The sequence below is a fragment of the Chelonoidis abingdonii genome, chromosome 22, assembly GCF_003597395.2.
Source record: "Chelonoidis abingdonii isolate Lonesome George chromosome 22, CheloAbing_2.0, whole genome shotgun sequence".
NCBI lineage: Eukaryota > Metazoa > Chordata > Testudines > Testudinidae > Chelonoidis > Chelonoidis abingdonii.
In genome coordinates, this window is record NC_133790.1 from 5,498,041 (window position 1) to 5,512,287 (window position 14,247).

The 14,247-nt window shown below is 40.5% G+C and overlaps 1 protein-coding gene across 1 annotated transcript in view; it reads left to right on the forward strand.

Moving 5' to 3' along the window:
* Positions 1 to 2,359: 2,359 nt before the first annotated feature.
* The window catches only part of NAA25 (N-alpha-acetyltransferase 25, NatB auxiliary subunit), a 43,030-nt gene continuing 31,142 nt past the window's right edge, over positions 2,360 to 14,247 (forward strand). Inside the window, exons 1-4 of the mRNA XM_032800640.2 lie at positions 2,360 to 2,494; positions 7,882 to 7,967; positions 8,824 to 8,962; positions 11,039 to 11,157. Of these exons, the coding sequence (XP_032656531.1) occupies positions 2,455 to 2,494; positions 7,882 to 7,967; positions 8,824 to 8,962; positions 11,039 to 11,157 (384 nt within the window). The 5' untranslated portion in view covers positions 2,360 to 2,454. The remainder of the gene's footprint in view (positions 2,495 to 7,881; positions 7,968 to 8,823; positions 8,963 to 11,038; positions 11,158 to 14,247) is intronic.

The window sequence follows — 14,247 nt, forward strand, 5'->3', positions numbered from 1 at the left end:
ACGAAAGCTCATGCTCCAAAACCTCTGTTAGTCTATAAGGTGCCACAGGATTCTCTGCTGCTTTTACAGATCCAGACTAACACGGCTACCCCTCTGAAACTCTCCCATAAATTCTTTTGAGAGCAGGAAACAAGGCATGATGTCATGAGGAAGTATCTATTGGGTTTCTGGGAACTGGTTGGAAGCCCACCCACTGCTAATAGATCCATGGGAGTAACCCAGCACCAGAAAGGGTTAATCTCCAAATAGTGAAACACTCTGCTTCCAATTATCAGTCCCTAAACCAAACAGTACCCCTTCTCTAAATCTAACCTGGAGGGAGTTTGGTAGCTATTTAGAACACTTCTTAGGCGACATCTTTTTTTCTTCTGTGATTATGACCTGAAGTCTGAAAGCTTTTTTGAGAGTATAAAATAATAATAATAGATACATACTTTGCACTGATTGTAACTTGGGCCTCGATGTGAGGTTGAATTTCTGATATTGGACAATACTTATCTATAGAGTTGCAGTGGACAAGACTGTCAGTTGTTGTTGTGTTACATGGTTATTTACAAACTTAAAGTTCAAATGATGAATGAAAATCTGAGGCAACTTTTGAACTGTCCTATGTGCCAGGAGTGGGGGATCTTGCAGCAACTATGTAAAGTGTGATGAGTGAGCTGTGTTGAATTTGGTGACAACAGTGTGATTTGATTTTGGCGAGGACTGAAGACAAAGTCAAACTTCACTGCTAACATAAGGAGAGGGAACTCAAGTTACACCACTGCTGAATTAGGCCCAGAAACTGTTCTCTCTGTGATGCTTCATCCTAATCTTGTAATTCTTCCTTATTTTTTATTTTCTTCATATTAATTTTTATTCTTCATAGACTAATTTGTATGGAGGAGTAAATAATATACTTACATTACTAATTTACTGTACCTGAAAAGTCAAAAAATGCCAGCTTGATTGCCCCAGAAGCTGAAATCCTCCTTATAACCTCCTACCAGATACAGCCTGAGAGTAGTAATGGAAGCTCCCCCATGCTGCTTCATCTTAACGTGAAAGGACCATCTCTAGGAGTGAGAAGGTGGGCGTTCAGATTCTGAACCATTCAGTCCTTGGCCTCTCTGATGCCAATGAGCTAGCCAATCAGTGTCAATTATTTTTGCCAGCCTGACGTTAGAGTGAGCTCTAGAAGGGACTGTGCCTCAACTAGTGCTTCAGCAGAGCTCTGCAGAACACAGGAAATGCATGCCTGCTGGGCAATTTATGACTGTGCATCATGCTGTCTCCACATCACAGCTAGCCACTTCTTAATTGGTGTGGCATGGGAAACACTGCCCTGGCCTCACAGCCTGTTTCTTTTGAAAGCCTAGGGTGCACTAGCAAAGAAACATGGTGGCACAGACACTGCAGTTGTTCCTTGTCCCTCCATAGGAGACAGAAGAGCCACGCCACCCTGCCACATTTCTCCTGTGTGGAGAAGGCCAAGAGGACCCACTTCAGAGGAAGAAACTAAGGCAGGGATGTTGCAGGGCTACCTCATCTGCCTTTGCCATACTGGGTCAGACCAATGGTCCATCTAGCCCAGTATCCTGTCTTCTGATGGTGGTCTATGCCAGGTGCTTGACAGGGAAGGAACAATTCCCAAGTGATCCATCGCATTGTCCACTCCCAGCCGCAGCAAAGGACTTGAGAATGAATGACAGTAAAAATGCAGCTCTCTGTGAATTGCAACGTGCAGCTGGCTGGGAGCTGAAAAAGATTTTATCCAACTCAAAAAGAAGGAAGTGAGATGGGAGGAGCCTGATTAATAAAACTTTGCATTTGTCTACACTTATCATCCAAAACCCTCAAAGTGCTTTGCAAGGAGTAGATAAAACTCCCAACTCCCTTTGGAAGTACTAGAATGATGATGTGTGGATGTGCACCCAGGCCACTGCTTACTAGCGGGTGGAAGGGGAACAGCTCGCCTGTTGGACATGGCCATAGGCCTCAGTTACCGTAGGGGCAGGCGGGGACAAGCAGGGCTCGGAGGGGTCGCCCCAGGGCTGCTGTGAAGCTCTGAGCAGGCACCAAGGACCATGAAGAGGGGGCACCACCCTGCAGTGGTTTAGGCCCGGCAGGGTGCGGGGCTGAGATGGGGGGACCCGGGCGGCATCGTGCAAGGGCGGGAATACGGGGCCGGGGCGCTCAGCGCCCCGGGGAAATGCCCGACCACGCGAGCCGGGGGGAATATCCCGGTAGGCCCAACCCCGGCCGGCGCTGTCACCACAGCCCGCGGGCTCTGGCGGGACAAGGCCCTCGGCCCGTCAGTATCGCACAGCCCATGGCGGTGGGAGGGCCGGCGGCCCACCAGCCCGCCAGAACCCGGCCTCTTTACCCTCCGCCCCTCCGGGCCGAGTCTTGCCGTCCCGCCGCCGGCTGCTGCCACTGCGGTTCTGCCTCTCATCATGGCGCGCCCGGGCCATGTGCCGACCCCAACGACCGGCGCCTCCGCTAATCTACTGTACCGACCCCCCCTCGCCGGCTGCCCCGCAACCGCGCGGCACTGGCTACCCCCCCCCCCCAGGACCAGGCCGCGCCGCGGCCACGCGTGGTTCCCTCCGGCCGCCGCGCTCCGCCCCGCCGGGCCGGGAAGGGACGCAGACTCGGACGGGAAGGGCTAACCCTCCCCACCCCCGAGCTCTGCAGGGGAGCCCCTTGCGTGAGGGGGAGGCGCCCCTCTCCAGCGCCTTCTCTCGGGCGCCATTCACCCCCTAGCTCTGCCGCCACAGGGGCCCCTCACCCCGTCCCAGCCGCTGCCCCCGCAGGGGCCCCTCATCCCTCCTTGGGGGCCCCAAACCCCCATGTCTCCCCACAAGCCCTGGAGGCGGGGTGTGTCCCCTTGATTTCCCTCCTTATCACTTAGGGAACCAGATACCCCAATGTTAGGTGTTTGTTTTATAGAGGCAACTATTTCTTTCTGCCCCCCCCCCCCAAAAAAAAAGGTGTCCCAATTTTTCACACTTGCTATTTAGTCACCCAATCCCTATTATAAGCTTTGTTGTGCTGGTTTGCATCTGATATTGGAAATAACATGTGAAGGGGCTGATCATTACTAAGCTTCTCTCCCTGAAGCACGTGGGGCCACTGTGGGGTAAAGAGGCTTTACATAGTGTAAACCCCCTGCTTGGGCTAAGGAGGAGAGAATTTCTCCACTTCTCCTCGTCCCTTACAAATCTGTGATTAATCATTATTGGTATTTTGACGTGCTAATCCCAGGATTGCTAAAGGAGCTATTATTGCAAATTGTCAGTGATTTTATTTACATGGTGAGAAACTGAGGGATTGGCCCTTTCCTCTACCCTGTTGGTCTTTGGCCTTATAGCTCTCAACACCAAGTTGGTACTGTTCAAGGTAAAATGTAAAGAGCATCCCTGCCCCAATTAGTTCTCACTCTGTTAGGGTAGTGTAGTGGTTTATATCTACAATTGGGAGCTGGGGATGCTGTTCATTATTTGCATGATAGTAGTACCCACAAGTATACTAAGTGCTGGACACTATCCCTGCCACAAATAATTTCTTTCTCCTGCATCCCCCATCCAGAAACTGATCCCTGTCTTCAAATATTAATTTGTCACCAACATTAGAGAATGTGTTTGTCTTATTCCACGTCTATATATTTTTCTGTAGGTTACATTATCCTTTGCTAAATATATTACCCCATGCTTTAACTTGCTGTGCAGTTTTAATATCCTTCCTGCCTTGTCTTCCCACACTTGGAAACCTCCCAATTCTCTAACTCTTGTGGGGAGAGAAGGGAATGGTATAATTTCTTAATGCAAAACACCCTTTTTAACAATTGCCGTGTTAATTTCTTTTCCTCCTGGTTAAGAGAATTGTGTTCCCAGTTTATTTTGTTTTGCACAAAAGATTGGGAGATTTGTAAGAGTGGATGCATATTTTTTAATGCAGAATTGAGGTTTCTTTCCCCATCTGCCTTTGCAAACAAACATCAAATCTTCCCCATGCAAAACTGATTTTTAAGTTAGAAACTCAATTTATCTGTGAAACTAAAAGGGGTGAGAGAAGCCACACACTCTTTAAAGCTGTTGACTGAAATATTGGGGGCACTTAGATATCATAGTAATGGCTATACAAAAATCAACAGAGAGAGAAAGCAGTGAAACTTTACAAGAGAGTAGTATTGTTCAACAACCTCCTGTCTTAAAAGTTTGCCTCAAAATATCCTTAAGTATTGCATGCAGTTCTTCTCCAGCTTTATTAGGAGGCACATTTGTTAAGAAAGTAGTAGAAAAAAAATTGCTCTATATTTGTGCATGTGCCACAGTGGGATGTTGTTAAACTTCTAGAATCCCAGAACAGGTAATTTAGAGAGCACAGAAAATGTGCTTAACTTCCATATGCAAATAACTCACTGGTTAGAAGCAGAAGGGGAGTTGCATTTGGTTAGGGATGAACTTGTTTTCTTAAGTGCACTATTCTTGTTTTAAGTATTTATCTCACAAAGAAAACTTTGCAATTAGAACCCTGCATCCCAGGTTGAGTTCTGGTGAAGTCATTGGATGCAGTTCTCTTTATGGGATTGGGGCCATAGCTACTTCTACTTGGTGTTAATTAAAATACTGTAAAGAATACAAATATAAATACATTGTTATATTAAAGAAAAATAAACATTCCTTACAGAAATTGTAATTGTAGCTCTCTAGTTTGGTTCAGTGTGACGTACTGAAAGTTTTTCTGAATTTTCTGTGGCATGCTCCAATCGCTGGGCTTTGTATGTAGTGATACATTTCCAAAGTAACTTCTTAAACTAGAAAAAATTCATATGTTAACTGTTAGAAAAACTATAACTTAAAAAATTAAGCCAGAAGATACTGAAATATACTGACATGTTAACTGAGATGTATTTTGATGTTTCAGCCCCTAGTAGTCTCAGAGAGAGTGTAATGCCTTTTAAAAGTGCGATGTGCTGGGTGCATAGTGTTGGTTCTAGAAAGCTTCACTGGAAACCTAAGGTGGTATAGTTAATATTTGGTATTTATAGTCCTTAATACATGAAGCATGACTTCTTAAACATGTAATTGTGTGGCTTTTATTAAAGGCCAAAAAGTAAACAGATTTTGTGTGTGATGAAGGTTCTAGTTACTTTGCTTGTAACATCGCTTTTCTGTTTGTACTGTGTACTTGATTATTCGGGATGCCTTGACAGTTATGTCTATCTTTTATCTTAATTTGTTGTACATTAATCAGGAAGTTAATTATGTTGCATTTCCGTTCATTTAAAATCTCCACACATAGTCTTGCTTTTAATAATCTGTACTGTAATATTTTTCTTTAGTTTAAGTTCTTTTGTGATAAATGGAAGATGCCAGTTCTTCTGGTTTCTGAGAAACTTGTTCATGTTGTTGACAAGACATAGTCCTTATTCTGCTACTATTTAGAAAGCCTTGCGATTTGTGTGTTACACTGCTACCTATAGCAGAGATCTTATCAGTGCAGCTAGATAAGTTTAACAACCCCAAGGTAGTCAGTGCAAACTGGATACTGAAGGAGTGTGTGTGTACCATGAAATACAAATCTGTGAACCAAAAAACCCATCAATTTATAGTGAGGTTACCAGCTTATTCTATTTCATAATTTTTAAAACGTCTGTATTTGGCAAATCTTTAAGGCAATGGTCCCCAATGCAGTGCCCGCAGGCGCCAGGGCATCTATGTGCGCCCGCATACTGTCCGGCAGGTGAGCATCTGCCGAAATGCTGCCAAGAAGCAGCGTCATCCAGAGGCGTCACCGCCAAAATGCCACTGATTTTTGACGGTGACACCTCTGGATGATGCTGCTTCTCAGCGGCATTTTGGTGGATGCTCGTCCACCAATCACAGTCCTTGGTGGCTCGTCGTCCAGCTCCTGCCAGACAAAAAAAAGGTTGGGGTCCACTGCTTTAAGGTCTAACAAGTCTGGAAGGGCATTGGAGAGAGGTTGCTGTGCATCCTTTTCAGAACAGCCATGTCTTATAAAGTCATAATATCATTTTACCCTATTAGTTGAAATACTTGAAAGTTTTGTTTTAGTTAGAATGGACAGAGTGCACAATATGCGCTTAACCTATACAATTCCCCCCCGCCCCCAGTTCATTTAGCAGTGCTTCAATTCTTTAGCATAGATACTACCATAGAGGCAAATGTTAAAGGCCATTGAATGTAAATCTCAGTAATATGGATATGAATTTTGTAGAATATGGCAGGAAATTACTAAGGGTCACCTTGTTAACTCAGTGGAATCCATCCTTATAAGAAATGCAGTCCTAGCAAGAAAGTGTATAATTTAATTTCAGTTAGCTAGTGTTAGCTCCTTACCAGGAATTTAGAAGAAAATTAGGAACACTTCACTTATACTTTTTGGCTCATTGGATACATCCCAGTTGTTTTACACTAGGTTTAGGTTAACAAGTCTCAAAAAGTCTGATGTGGTGCAAAGAGTGAGTGGGTTTATTGTTCTCATCTCAGATTAATCTCTTATTCTGATTTCAGTAATTTTCAAATAATCTGGCTGTATCCCATTGGAGTTAGAACTGAGAATAATAATATGAAAATGAGAAAAGAAAAATTTAAACTGTATAGCAACATTTTTCTAAAGGTATGTCAACACTGCACAAAAAAAAAAAAAAATCCACTGTGGCAGTAGGTCCTAGAGCCCAGGTCAACTGACTCAGGTTCACAAGGTTTGCACAATGAGACTAAAAGTAATAGTGTAGACGTTACTGCTCAGGCTGGAGCCCAGGCTCTGAGACCCTCCCCCCTCACTGGGTTTCAGAGCCTGGGCTCCTGCCTAAAGGGGAATGTCTGCATTGCTGTTTTTAGCTGTGTAGTGTGAACCCGAGTCAGTTGACCCACGGTTTTGTGCAGTGTTAGACATACCCTAAGAGATGAGAATAATGAAGTCTTGTTCATGACTTGGGGGAAGTCTGCGCTACAATATTAAGTCAACCTAAGTTAAGATGACATACAGCCACCCACAGTAACGAAATAACTTTTGCATGTCCACACCATACTCCTTGAATTGGTGATGCATGTCCTCACCAGAAGCACTTGCACTGATATAATTGTCAGTGTGGGGCATCGTGGGATGGCTTCTGAATGGCAGCAACAGTTGATGTAAGCAGTGCAATGTCTACACTGACACTGCGTTGACCTAACTACATTGGCCTGAGCACTACACAGCTCGCAGAGGTGACGTTATTAAGTCAGTGTAGGGGGCGAGTTAAGTTGATGGGAGCAACATTTTAATGTAGATGCTTACAGATTTAGGTTGATGTAAGCTGCATTATGTCAAACTAACTCTGAAGTGTAGACCAGGCCACGGGCTGTTACATGCACAGCTACAGTACCAGAAAATAATAAATACTAATTGTGGAATAGTCTCCATGGAGCCAATGAAAGCCTCATTATCTATTTACTATAATAATAGATTGCAAATGTATTTTCAGATCTGATCTACCACCACTTAAATCAATGGAAAGACTCCTGTTATCCCACCAAATTCACTTCTGCTTGTAACTAGAGCAAAAGATGTCAGCCTAGTCTTTAGTGGAGAGAGGCTCGTATCTGAACCCATTGTGCCTTGTCATATTATTATAATGTAACCTGAGCTTTTATCAGGAAAGACCAAAAGAGTCTCTTACTGTACTTTGTGTTGGGATGGCTGAAACTAGAACAAACGAGATGTATTTCTAAAATGCACTGTGGAAATAGTCACTGAACAGGCATTCAATCGTTGTGAACTGAACATTATCACTGTTAGAGCACAGACCTTCCCCCGTCCTTGAGATTAGGGAATAGATATCCATCTTTTCTTTGCTGTCAGTTCTAATCACTGTGTGTTTTTATGTAGATTATCTTGATAATGGCAATAATAAAATGGCAATCCAGCAGGCAGATAAACTGTTAAAAAAACACAAAGATCTTCACTGCGCTAAGGTAAGTTTGATTGCTCTTCGTTATGTTATTTTACTGAATGAACACAGTTCTGAAATTTGGAGAAATTCTGCTGTCCCATTCAAGCTTCCAGTAATCTGTGATTTATTTTTTTAAACAGAGCCACAATGTTTCTTAAAATCTTTCAGAAGGTTAATAGAACTCTAAATCATGTAATATCATGTTTGTTTGAAAATGCAAAATTCTGCCCTTTGACTGCTATGATGTTACCAGGGCTTCTGCTGTTCTATCCCTCTTCCAGGCTTCTGGCTACTGATGCAGCTGCTACTTGTCAAAGCTTTCCCAAGCTGCTGGAGAGTGAAACAGATGTGAATACATGTACTTTTAGTTTCTCTTCTGACCACATAGTTCAGAATAGCAGCAGTGAAAACTGGTGAGACTGGTTGGTTTTCACTCTGCTACAGCTAGGGAAAATTGAGCAACAGCAAAAGCACTGAAACTGGCAGTCTGCATAGACTGAGGAAGGCAGCACTGCATCATTTTACATCAGTGGTTTTCAACTATTTTTCATTTGCTGGCCCCTAAAAAATTTCGAGTGGAGGTGCAGACCTCAGTAGATATCTGAGATATAGGTTGAAAACAACAGTTTTACACTATTCACATTTGGAAGGTTTTCTTCGCAATCATAAGGGTTACACTCCCCCCCACCTCTTATTTTTATTTTATTAAATGGAAGCTTAGATTCTTCAGAAATTGATGACACTCACTTAGACAAGTCCCTTTCTCGCCATGGGCAAGTGGATTTTTCTCTAATATTGATCCTTTGTTTCAAAATGTTTTTTTCTTCTGTAAATGGTGGCAGTTTTTTTTAATAGCTGCTTCTTTATTACATGTGTAGGTTTTAAAGGCAATCGGCTTGCAGAGAACTGGGAAACAAGATGAAGCATTTGCTCTCGCACAAGAAGTAACAGCACTCGAACCTACAGATGACAACTCTTTGCAAGCACTAACTATCCTTTACCGGGAAATGCATAGACGTAGGTTTTCTATTTTACTTTTCTCCTGCAAACTTCAGCTTCTTGATCATAATTATGTAACCTTTCCTTTGGGCTTCCGTTAAAATGAATTGTTGCCCAAAATTCAAAGAGAAATTTAAAAAGTCCAGTTTTCACACATGGGCACTTTAATAGGTGGTTCAGACATGGGATTCAGATGCCCATTTTGGCACAGAACTGCATAAATGCCCCTTTGACATGCAAGTTTCTGTTTGATCATCTTAAAGCAAGATGTTCTGGTTAGGCTCCTATTGTTGAAAATTGGGTCCAGAGTAATTTTAACATTGTATGTTAGTCATAATATCAAAACAAATTTGTTCAAATTTATTCCAGCAAAAACCCTGTGATGTTATTGTTGTTACTTTAAATAGGAATAATGTAAATCATAAACAGCTTGTACTGTATATGAACTTCAAAGAAGCAATTTTAAATAATGTATATAGACACAATCAAGGAATTTGGCCCCTCAAAATGGCTTTAGAATTGTGTTGCAGACTTAAAGGGGAAATCCTGACCTCTCCCTTTCCTGTTTTGAAAACAATTCATCTAAATCATAACTTCTTGGGTCATTTACTTAACAAAGTTGTGCATGCTTACTATGAAAGAGAAAGCATATGTGGTTTGGTTAGTCTGCAGCACAAGGAGATACTTTATCACTATCCTAAGGATGTGTCAGTGATGTTCATCATCAGGTTTATTGCAGAAATGATTTTAGACTGAAAAACTGATTTTTTTTGACATGAGAAAGCGTAACTGTCCAGGGCCATTTCTTAACATATAGCAACCTCTTGTGTCCTTTACTAGTTAATTTTCCAGTACATAATCTTTGCTTTGTTAAAGCACTTTTATTGTAATAATATGAAACCTCTTCACATCTGCCTTTAAATCTTTATTTCTACAATTCTTAACTTAAAAACCAGAAAAATATAAACATAAATAGAACTGAATGTAGTACACATAGAAATTAATTGTTCAAGAATATATAAAATCTTACTAAACCTTATTAACAATAATACCTTGCACATATATAGTGCTTTTACATGAATAATTATTTGAATTTTTAAGAAAAGTACATTCAATAATGATTGTATGAGTAAGTACAAATAATTTTGGGGTGTGATGAGGAGAAGGGATGTTAAAATCAAATACAAATAGTATTTAGGTATCCTAAATATCTAATCATAATAGGTCTATATTAATAGGTTTATCTTGAAATAAATTATCTTTGTATTCAATTATTAAAGGAGATGGAAAGCATAAAAGTTACTTGGGAGACATCAGGGCTTTTTAGTGTATAGCATAGTCACTCCTAATACATTCGGCAGTGGTTCTCAAACTGTATCTCAGAACCCCAAAGTTGGTCATGACCCCATTTTAATGGAGTTGCCAGGGCTGGCATTAAACTTGCTGAGGCCTGGGGCCAAAGTGTCCCGTAAACTCCTCTGCCTGGGGCCGGAGCTTTCAGTCCTAGGTGGCAGGCTTCAGGTTACAGGCCCCTACCCAGGGCTGAAGCGCTTTGGTTTTGCGCTCCCCTCAGGGCAGCGGGGCTCAGGCTTCAGTCCCCCATCCTGGATTGTGTAGTGATTTTTGTTGTCGGAAGGGGTCGCAGTGTAATCACGTTTGAGAGCTGCTGCATTAGAGAAGTTTCCTTAAAACAATTTAAACCTGAGGAATTAATTCTATGTCTTAATAAATCATTTATTTAAAGTAGACAGTCTCCTCGTGACCCAAGTACAAATCTTGAATTGGTGTAATGCCCTATATTGGGTGAATTTGGAATTTTTTAACCCGAACACATGATGTACCTGAAAGCATTCAGTACGTTTCTGAATGTTTTAGTCTTTTTATTTATTTTACACACACTTTTTCTAAACATTTCTCTTTCTTGCCTACTGTGTGTTTGTGGGTCTTGCAGTGCTGGGGGAGATACACTCAACACCTATAAGAACTGGTCTAATTGAATTACTCTGAAAAGTATCCCAGATGTTATTTGAGGTAGTTGCTTTATAACTTTATATTCCAAATGTGTGTGAACTGAAACATCTGTTTTTGGTTTAGCGGAGTTGGTAACAAAACTTTATGAGGCAGCTGTAAAGAAGGTTCCCAACAGTGAGGAGTATCATTCTCATCTCTTCATGGCCTATGCCAGGGTCGGGGAATACAAGAAAATGCAACAGGTACCTTCATCCATTTCAGTTATAGTCATCGTAGGTGTCGCATTTAACAATAGTGGGGGCAAAGTTCTTAGACAGAAGTGTGGTTTTTGTTTTGTTCCTCCAGTTGATGGTCGCCAATGAAAAAACATAACTAATAAATCTAACATTTCCCTAAGGCTCTTTTCTGTATCGTACTGTATTAGTGACCAGCACCTTTTAAAATTATATTTAATTTTCTAGAAATCTGAGCTGAATCAATATTAAAATTCTACGTCATGATTAAGCATTTGATACAGGGTTGCTCAGACAGAACTACTATTCACATTTTTGTTTTTTATATAAAAGACAGTTGCTTCTTTCCCCTTAAAAAAAGGATAACTTTATGAACTGTAGTCTGTACTGATGCGGTATGTTGGTTGGCCTTCTTGGCGTAGTAGCTTCTTATTGATACTTATATCAGAGAGTACTAAGCTTACACATAAAGGAGTGTATTAGGCAGGAATATTTAGCTTTACCGAGAGCTCCAGAGAGCCACAATGTCAAATAATTTACAAACTTTTAAAGTTTTCTTTCTTCTTTTTTTGCCCGCATTTTTGCCTGCACTCTTATCTCTAGAAACCAGTGTGGAGTTAAACTGTGCAGCTTGTATTTTGGTAGAAGAAAAGCTTAGTTGTTTTTTCTTTACGTGCATCTTGGTTTTCAGTTGGCAAGACAGTCTCATGCCCGTTAGTTTTGTTTTTCATTCTTCCCAAATTAGGTGCCTGGAGAATGCCTATAAATGGAAGTCTCTTTTCAAAGCGTACACACACTCCCTCTTTTATGTATAAAAAAGCACAGGGAAGCAGGCAAATTGATTCCGGGCTCTCTCTTCCCACTGTGTTAAGGTGACTCAAATCTCTGTACAAAGACCCTGTCTCCTCAACCAAAAAATAGAGTTGAACAATGGTGATTAATCTCTATGTGGCCCAGCTGTAAGTGGCTTAATTCGATTGGGTACTGAATCATTGGTATATATGGTGCCTTAGAGAATGATTAACTTTTTATCAAATGACTCTTCATAAAAGGCTTAAATCTGCCATATCATTGTAAAATCATTGTGTCTCATTTCAGATCTGTCCTGAATTGGTAGATTGATTTAGACTGCTACTTAAAAATAGTTCTTGTTTTACTAAGTACTTTCAGTATTAATTTAAAAATAGCTGCGGATTGACCACAGCACCAGGGAATGTATCTGGTTTGCTAATCCCTAAATTTGCTACGACTGTGCTTGTTACCCACTTGACCCATGTCAGTGAGACTGAAGTCTCAGAACAACCAACTACACCAATCTCTTGCAAGCTGTGACATTGCACTGATATACACATATCACCAAGTTACAGCTATATTAATCAGAGGGAAATATATATGCCTGCAAAGTGCTAAATACCAATACAGAGAGATCTGATTTATTCTTGTTTGACATACCTGCATCTGAATATCAAAACAATTTTGGATTTACTATTTTTTCATACTAAAAGGGCTGGATTCTAGTCTGACTTGCAATCTATCATGCAATATATGATATTGCACTTGTGCAGAAAGAGAACTTTTGAGATATGCTAAGATAGTTGTGAGTTGGATATTAATCTAATCTTAAAATTTTGCTTGTAATGGATTTTTTTGTTTGCATAGATAAAGGCTTCAAATAATTCTTGATTGGCCTTGACTTTAATGTCTTAAATAAGGATTATATTTATACTGCTAAATGGGAACACAGAATTAGTTTGCTTCATGCTTGCCTGTGTTAAAAATGATTGTGCGTGTCATTTTTATTTTGGGTTTTACAAAAAAAATCAGTTACTGCCATAATTTTTATATACGATACTCTTTATATATAATTCTAGACAGCCCTTTGTGTGTGTTCCATTTAAAGAACTTGTTGATTTCAAAAGAAACAGGCATAAGCATGCATTTACATTTCAGAGTTCAAAATCATTAGGATCCTGAGATCTCTAATAATGTCAGGCCATCTAAAATGAAGTCTGTTGCTCTCCCAGATTAGCAATGCTAAGGAGGTAAAAGGTCTAGAAAATGATGAATTGGTCTATAGATAAAGTGTGCTTAATTTATGGCTGAGTTAAGCAAAGTCCTTTTTTGCTGCTCTGACAGCTACACTGATTGTGTAGAACTCTGACCAGAAAAAAAAAAGCTTTTTGCATAGATTTACTGTGATGCAGACATCCTTCAGTAAGAAACCTCATTGTTTGCTCTAGGCCAATATATAATGCTACTTTACTAGCTGTATATGAAATCTGAAATTCAGTCATTTCACCTTCTAATAATTGTATTCTTAGCTGGAATATTGAATGGAAAATACCAGTATTATATGGATACAAAATGTTACGTAAATACTAAATATTCTATTCAGACCCCTGTACAAACATGTATCCGATTAGATTGTCTAGTTTGGTAATGCTCGTAAATGGCAAACATGGGGTGTTTTTAATGGGTATCTACTACTGCACCTAAGGATTCAAAGGGATGCAGACTTCAGACAGAGATTGACTGAATGGAGGGTGAAAACAAACCATCTTCTGTTGCATACTGTCAGACTTTAAATGAAAGACCTGAAAAAGGGAATCAGTCTCACTATGGGATTGGGCCTGCTTTGAGAAATGGGTTGGACTAGATGACCTCCTGAGGTCCCTTCCCACCCTGATATTCTATGATTATAATCTGAAAACAGACAAGAAACAATTTGTAGAAATGAACAAGAAACAGAGTATGTTTCTTGCAAAAGTAGCTTACCTAATGTAAAATATTATATACTATGTGTAGATGTAATTTATCAATTTAAAAACTCGGAAGTAAATGTAGGAAAGTTCAATCTTCATTTATTTAGAGACATAATGCATGTGTGAGGAATGTATGACTAAGAATAGCTTCCATTCTAAGTTAAGTAACTGAAGACTTGGCTGTCTGTTGATATTTAGGGCCATATTTTCAACTGGGCATCTCTTCAGCTGCCTCTTGTGCCACATGCCTTCAAAATTGGAACACATGCATGTGCAAGTTAAAAATGTTCAAATGCAGGTGTTTACATTTGCAAAGCGTGGGCTTGGTTTTATGTAT